The sequence below is a fragment of the Platalea leucorodia genome (genome assembly GCF_965183815.1).
Source record: "Platalea leucorodia genome assembly, chromosome: 6".
Classification (NCBI taxonomy): Eukaryota; Metazoa; Chordata; class Aves; order Pelecaniformes; family Threskiornithidae; genus Platalea; species Platalea leucorodia.
Window position 1 is genome coordinate 29,300,873 of NC_138828.1, and position 8,218 is coordinate 29,309,090.

Here is an 8,218-nt window from a genome sequence, read left to right on the forward strand (position 1 = left end):
AATAGGTCTGTACAGCCTGATGATAGGAAAACATATGAAATGGCAATATGTGTGTCTACAATTGTCTTTCCAATCAATTGCACAGAAGCTTGGTCCACTTCTTCAGTTACAGTGTAGTCCTCTTAAGAACTTTGGTTACAGCATTAATGTTTTGGTAAAAAAAAAACCAAAAAAAACAAAACAAAAAAAAACACAGAAGAAAAACCCAGAGCAGATGCTTTCCTTCTTTTCTTCAGGTAGATTTTTCATTGTCCTCTCCTGTCTTCTGAACCCGTGAATACTTTTTGCACGAAGATTTGAAGCAGCTGGGAGGCCAAGATATCGGCCAGGAAAAGCTGCAAGGAACAGAGCCTTGCACATTCTTCTCAAAGAAATAAAATATTGGATACCACCATGCTCGAGAGAGAAAATTCGTCTGCGAGGAGACCTTTAAAGTCTGTATTGGCACAAGAAGGTAAAGAGGAAAAGGAAACAGACAATCAGTTTAAAGCATTATAATCGATTATGTTGAGTCAAGACAACTACAAAAATGCAATCTATTTACATGCATTTCTGCAAAGACAAGGTGCATTTAGCCTAGAAAAATACAGAGTATTGAGATAGCGTATATATCATAGTCCAAATGCATACTACAAACTGAGCATCTTTAACACAAAGGGATGCTTTGTCGCTGTACAAAATTTAGTGAGACAAAGCACTCAAGTCTTTTTGAATGTGAGTCCTTTCAGGCATGTCATGTTTCCATTGATGACTAACAGTTGAAAAGTAGATTAAAATGGCGTGAGAGCTATGCCCCTACTTGAAAGTGTTCTTGAAACAACTGCAGCAGATACCTTCTGAACAACATACTTCTAGTGACATTTACAGAACTGTCACTAGAATTTTAGGATGGTCTAGGTAATTTAGGTTGGTCAGAAATTTTATTACTAAACTACTGTTTATTCATAAGCTTGGACAAAGACTATTCTATACATCCACTACAGCAATAAAACCTTGAAGTTCAAAAAAAATGTTTTTAAGCCAAATTATCAGGAATTTCAAAAATAACTTTATAAAAAATAAATTTTGAAATAACTTAATAACAGGCACAGATCAAAAAATAACATCTTAATCCATTAAATATTTACTTAAACCACAGTAAAGTGAAACTCCTTGACCAATTTGTTTAAACTTCAATATGGAACATCTATTTTTATTTTGAAATTAAGAACTAATTTTGCCACTTGAGCAGTATTAACAAATGCAGGCTATACATTGATTCTAAAGGTATTTGCCACTCACCTTTTCATTAGCCATTGAGTGGTACCACCAGAAAAGCCGTGTGGTGATATAGTAAGCAATGATGACGTCTATGGTATAGTGTTCATGAGCAACAAGGATACAAATTATGCCAGCAGCACTCATTAGCCAGCAGATTAAGTGATACCACCAGAAATGACGTGGTGAATCTGTGAAATAGGGAGGTGATGGGAAAAAAAAAAAACAAAAACAAAAACCAAAAACACACAGAAAAAGCCATATACATTATTATAGCAATCCACAAAAGGAAGGGGAAAAGATAAAAAAAGATTATTTAATTAAGGCTACTGAATTTTAAAACATAACTCATCTATACCACACTGGTACAAGAACCCTGTTTTGACACAGAAAACAAGACTAAAGAATTATGCAAAGTTACTGAGGTGTTCTTACTTTCTAAAATGAACCCAAGATGAGCTTGCAGTTAGAGATAGACAGCACCATCACCCATTTTCTAGTCAAATGAAGTAAATTTTCCAGTTAAATCACTTCTAGGGTAAGGGGTGCAAGGGAAGAGACAGAATTGAGGCAAGACATACACTTTGATTATTTTACATGGGCTGTTTTTACAGTCTATGCTCAAGTAAACTTACAGTCAGGTAAAACGTCTAGAATTGATACAACCTGAGCAGAGATCACAGATTAAACAGGAAAAGACACTCTTATTTTAATTCCTAGGTTTTAACTACTCTGCATGAAACCTCTGTTCTGTAAAACAGAATACACTGTACAGGGAAGTACAGTATGTGAATTTATACCCTTTCATTAAAGATTAACAAATGGGAGTGAAGCTATTCTTCAAAATGCATTTAAGCCACTTCAGTGGAAAAGTTCCCCTGCCCTTCTTTCCCCATTGAAAAATGCCTTGGGTGTCACAATGACCATTCATAACTTCTGACAGGCTAACAGGCTTCATTTCACTCACAGTGGGAGGTTTTGGCACCCCTTGCCTTGTGGGGCAATGGTCAGCCTTTACTTTCACACAATACTGGCAGAAAAGTTACTGATCTCAACAAGCCTACCCAGTAGTAGTTTGAGGCGCCTGTGCAAAATAGTTACTGTAGGAGGACTTAAATTTTGGTGCAAGTGTCAAAACAGTAAATTCTCTTAACTCTCCCCAAAACATTGCAGACAAGTCTGTATCTACTGATTAAAAAAAAAAAAAAAAAGGAGCCAAGTCATCTCAAGAAGTTGATGAAAACAGCCCCAAGCAAGACAGACATACCAAGGCTAAAAATGTAAATACTATTCTGGGCAAAAAACGCTGGAGTGCGGGGGAAGAAGTGAAGAAGCAGCAAAGGATGAAAGGAAGACAAGAGCAGAGCAAAAAATCCACTAAGCCAGAAATAAAAAAAACCAAACCCACAAACAAAAAAACCTCAGAATGCATCCTGTACTGAAGATGTGGCATCAAAAGAACAGAAAAGAACACCATAAGCAACCTCTGATTCAGAGCAATTATAGGGCTTAAGCCCTTCCTCAGATAACATTTTACTAATTATATGGGAGGCAGAAAAAGGAAAGCTATGCATTTCTCATTTATAGAGCACAACTCCACTGAAATATATGCCTAACAATTAGGCAGCAGTCAAAGGGCTTATTACAAGAATTTGTAGGATACAATTCCTCCAGCCCCTTATGATAAAAGTACATGAGTTATACCAACCCTGGAAGTACTGGGTTATCTACATCTTTCCTGGTACTAAAGATACGAAAGAGTATGTGACCAGCATTAAGCTGCAATAACATACACAAAACAAGACAAACAACAAATCTACTATTAGACTATTTTCCTAATACTGTTCTGGTAATTTTGATGAGTTACACATGCCATTCCCCCCAGTAACACTCACTTTACATGAAGGACCTAGGCCTAAGAAACAGCAGACTATAATCAGCACCTTAAATCACTGTTTGAAGAAGAATGTCTCGCATCCGCAGGTTTGAAGTCTGTCATATTAAACAGACTTTTTTTGTTTGTTTGTTTAAGGCAGAATGTAGCACTGCAACACTTCCTTCCCTCAACATTTTAATAAAAGGAAGGCATTCAAGTGATGCTGGCTAGTCTTATTTTTGTTTCAGTGAGAATTACACATTCCCGTGAGCCAAGCTAGCATTTGCATAGTTTGGGACACAACAGTAGGAGAGAAGATTCCAATTCCAAACATGTGAACTGGAAAGGGAACTTCCCCACTACACATTCATGAGCGGCCAAGTTCCCAGGCTAGAAGCATTGCTTACCCTATATCAGATTTAGAAGTTGGTGCTCAGTTCTCCAAAGCTTCAAGCGATGCTGTGTGCGCAGCACAGACAGATTTTCCCCCCATGCCCCATAGCAATGTAAAGCAAAGGGGGAAACCATAGCCCCAACTACATCTTCTGTGTGCTTGACAAATTCTTATCAACGTTAAGAGGCATAAGTAGGACACTCTAGCAGAAGACATCTAAGGAGCATGAATCAACTTCTCATTGTTTGGAGTAACTTATGTACAGCACACTTAAAAGAAATAATGTTGCTTCTGGATGTAGTACAAGTGTGCAATGGCACTGTGCTCAAGCCACAAAAATTCCTTAACATCTAAGGTGTATCAGCCAACCTGCACAGAGCCAATCTGCATAATTAACTACAGTATTTTTTTACCCAAAATTTGAATAATCTGTCAATGAATAATGAAAAGCTAGCTTGCTTCAATCAGCCAGTAAACACTCCATATGAAGATAGAAGAGACATGTCTAGTCAGATAAGCCCCTAATTAAAGGCCATACGACTTTTACTACACCTGCATTCCGTTTTCACTCAGCAAAGTCACATTTTGTGTTTCAAACCCATACAGTCTGCGTACAGCTGAGCAGTAACTTTTGGAGGGCTGCAGTATTTATATGCACTTTTATCATGTGTTTTCCCAGTACAACAGATTTGAACAAGAAAAGCGCATTGAAATACCATCACTTACACTCTTTGATGAACAGGTAGATCAGTGTTAATACCACAGTGTGACCACTAAACAGGAAGTCTCCGCATAGGATGTGTGATCCAGTTATGGACAGACCACCACCAGAAATCAGTCGCAGGATCCTCTGAACCTTTGCCTGAGAATCTCCATTCAACTAGAACACCAGGAAAAAAAAGTACAAAAAAAAAATTAAGATACACCGTAAGTGACTTGAGTAAACTTCTTGCCCAAACATACGTGGATTCAGGGAGACAGGGAGAAAAAAGGACACAAATTATCTTTGTTTTCTTTGGCTTTTTTCACATATTCTTAAGCAAATAAGCACGCATATCAAAATTGACAGGTGCTAAAGATCAGCTTGATAACACTGGCATTCTGTCTATGCTTTCTCAGGCTATTTTAAAATATGCATTGTATGAGAATGAGATGCAGAATATACTGGAAAGATAAATGTTAAAAATTTGTAAGGTCAGGTGTCTCATGATAGCCATTGACAGAATGGATAAAACCCATTCAAAACCGGTTCCAATACAGTACAGCCTTGCATACTGCTTCTGCTATTCTGTTCAGGATGAAAACCTCAAACTCACTTAATTCTAGATTCGGTTACAAACTCAGTCATGACTTACTCAGAATTAGAGGATTTATTTTTTTAAACGTGCATTAGGATCTGCTTTTGATTTCTCATAGATACTAGGCAAACACTTAGTTTCACCTAGCTGTTTAAAGATTAGCTCTGGGGGGAAAAGCAAAACAAAACAAAACAAAGGGATAACTGAGTTTTTCATAATCAGAAAAATATTCACATGGGGAAAAAAAAAAAATCCAGAAGAACTATCAAGTTTTTCCAGAATTCAAGTAATTCATCCTGTTTTAATGCTAGCAAAATGCACTTTCAGCAGAGACATTTAAGGTTTCCTTTGCTTACCCCTTCCCGTTCCTCAATACACAAAGTCACTCCCCAAGCTACTACAACAAAACAGTTGAGTCTTTACAATAATGGTACGTAAATAAAGCTTTTTCAAATAGATACTGAATCATAAGAAAAGTAGTTCATCCACTATGTTCCTAAGTTGTCCAATGTGAAAGAATTTTGCAGGCTAGAAGCAGGGACAGGCAGCTGACTTCAGGTATTGCAACAGCTCTTGACAAAATAGTGTGAGAAACAGGACAGAGCACATGATAACATTGTGGGTTTTTAAAAGGACACTGCAACACAAGCTTGTGTATGAGCCTATGAATTACAATATTGACCTTAGGTATCCCACCATGTACAAAAAAATATTGCTGCACTATTAGAGTGATTAGCTTGAGCCTCAGAAGCAAGTTTACCAATTGTTAGCAGCACTATTTCAACATAGGTACTCTCCTTTAAAGCAACTTAACTGCAGCAATGGCTGGAGGCTCTTTCTGTTTCACACAACTTTTGGTTTATCGCTATCTATGTTTCTGAAGACATCAACTGAAAGTAATTTGTCTTAATTAATCATACCTGGAACATTATCCTCTATTTGCTCTAATGAGTCATAAGGACTCAGGCAGAGACTTAAGGCAAGAATTAGGGAGCAAGGGCTCTTTCTTACCTTTGGCGCACACTGAAAATGCATTCCAGGCACAGGTAAGGTGGTAACGTACATAGTAATACAGCGGTACAGATACAAAGTTCCTATTATAAAAAAAAACCTGCGTCCCACTATCGATCTGAAAGTAAGGGAAAGGGGGAAAGAGATTGAGTACAAAGTTCACATGCAGGATATACGTATAACAGTTATGGAGCTCTAGCTTTATTATATAGCTGAATCCCTAGACTTAAAGAGCAGCTCCACCCCCTGCTCTTCACCACACAATTCTCTAAATCAAATACTAAAAAGTCTTTCTTCAGGTTTTAGTCTTGCTAGCTCATAATAGTACCTAGCTACCACAAAGCTCCCACCAAAGCTATCTAACCAATTTAACGTGGCCTCAGTCTAACTTAACTGTGTCATCAGGCATAGTCTTCCTCAACTCAGTGACCTTCTCTTTTTAGTCCCATATTATAACCACATACTTGACTTAAGTATGTGTAGTTTAAACAAATGAAGACAAAGAAAAAAGCTTCTAGTCTAGCTGTAGAGGACAGTGGGTTCCTCCTCAAATTTGGATGAGATTTTTACATCATCATCATGATTTCCTCTGTTTAAACATCACCATGTCAGCGAACACACTTTGAAAAGCCCAGTCCCAGAATAAATTTGAGTAGTACAACATAGGTGTCAGAAATTCAGATTTAAAAAACATTATGCAATAATCAGGAGAAACCTGTGTTTCCGTATCCAGCATGGACACTGGAACGTTTTCTAAAGAGGTCATCCCTTTGTCATTCTCCTGCCTGCCCTATTCTACAGTATTGCTACAGATGCTACCATAAGAGTTCTTCTAACCAAAGTGAATGAGGGAAACCAACATTTTGAAAACATACAGCAGAAGGAAAAAAAAATCCAGCTACTTACTTGTATCGTAGAAACAACCACTGGAATATCCATAATCCAACTAGTATCATTCCATTTATTTCTGATACAGAAAAAGCCCATTTCACACGATCAATGTAATCAAAAAATTTGTCAGGCAAGGGAGGGCTTAGCTCCTTTGGAGGTACTCTCTCATGGACTACAGTGATCATGACAGTTGTTAGAATCAAGTTGAAGAGAGCATAGACAAAGGCAATGCCTGTTTTCCACCATTCTAGAGGAAATTTGTTCCTAGACTCAGCAGGCATAGCAATCTGGATGTAATCAGGATATTTCTTTGTTGTTTTTCGCAAGCCATTAGACAAGCCCTTTGGTTTGCTAGTGCCATTTTTGTTCTCTTCACTGACTGAGAGAGTAGGTCGGGAGAAGCCATTAGAAGCATCATTGTTTTGACCCTCCATATGCTCATCAAGCTTTGCTGTCTCAATGGTATTCATTCCCAAGCTGTATGGCCAAATCGGGTTTATCAGTGACCAGTTTCTGGGCTCTCTAAATTCTGTTACTCCTCAAAGTCCAACGTTCTTGTTCCTAGATGATTTTTGATTTCTGTAAAACTCTAAAAAGTGTCCATTGTGCTTTTACTATTCAGATACTGTAAAGCGAGTCATGAAGACAAATCTTTCTTTCCTCTAGAGCTGTATCATCTGCAAAAAAAACCAAAACAGACAGAACCTTCAGAACTAGTAATGTGACACTGAACAAATACTTTAAAAATGTTTATTCTAAGTTCCACCCAAATCTACTTACATGTACAGTCAAAAGGCAAACTAGAGACAGGTGTTTACTGTGAAATAATTCAAGCCAGCTCCTACCAAGTAACTTGATAAATCTCTGATCAGTTTAGGAACTAGTAGCAGTTATAGGTTTGATTTTTTTTTTTTTTTTAAAAGAACAAGATCCACAGACTTTAACAATCATGACAGGACTTGCTTTATCAGTTGTCAGAATTAAGAGTAATCCATGTTTGCAGCAATATTGAATTTTATTGCTTAGGGGCATTCCATACAAAATATCTCCTTTTTGACCCTAGGGTTGCTACAGATACCAACATGGTTTGTCCATATAGATTAGGTAACCTTGTTAGTCCAGGTGACAGGACAGAAAACAGAAGGGCATTACAGGATTTGATTTTGTAAGGCATAAAGTAATTTAGATTCATGTGGAAAATCTACTCAGTGGATAGCTCCATTAAATTTTCTTGGATCTAAATGAGTATTTCAACCAAAACAGAAAAAAAAAAGTGTCTACATAGCTACTGTAGTACCCACTAAATAATGTCTGAAATTTCAGAGCCTCTGGATTAGATTCTTAGTTACAGTAACCTGTATGTAGAACAGACTACAAATGGATTTGTGTTTGGCCTTTAGTTACTTAAAAATATGTCTAAATAGTTGTTGGGGTTTTTTTGTTGTGGTTTTTTTGTTTTTTGGGGGGTTTTTTTGTTTTTTTTTTTTTAAA

General features: G+C 37.2%; 1 protein-coding gene across 1 annotated transcript; it reads right to left on the reverse strand.

Annotated features, from left to right (window-relative positions):
• Positions 1-232: 232 nt before the first annotated feature.
• Positions 233-7,197, reverse strand: SGMS2 (sphingomyelin synthase 2; the record flags this gene model as incomplete). The annotated part of the gene is made up of 5 exons (XM_082314969.1): positions 233-436; positions 1,282-1,448; positions 4,254-4,407; positions 5,837-5,954; positions 6,743-7,197. 5 exons carry the CDS (start codon positions 7,195-7,197, stop codon positions 233-235), a joined length of 1,098 nt encoding a protein of 365 aa, XP_082171095.1.
• Between the last annotated feature and the right edge of the window lie 1,021 nt (positions 7,198-8,218).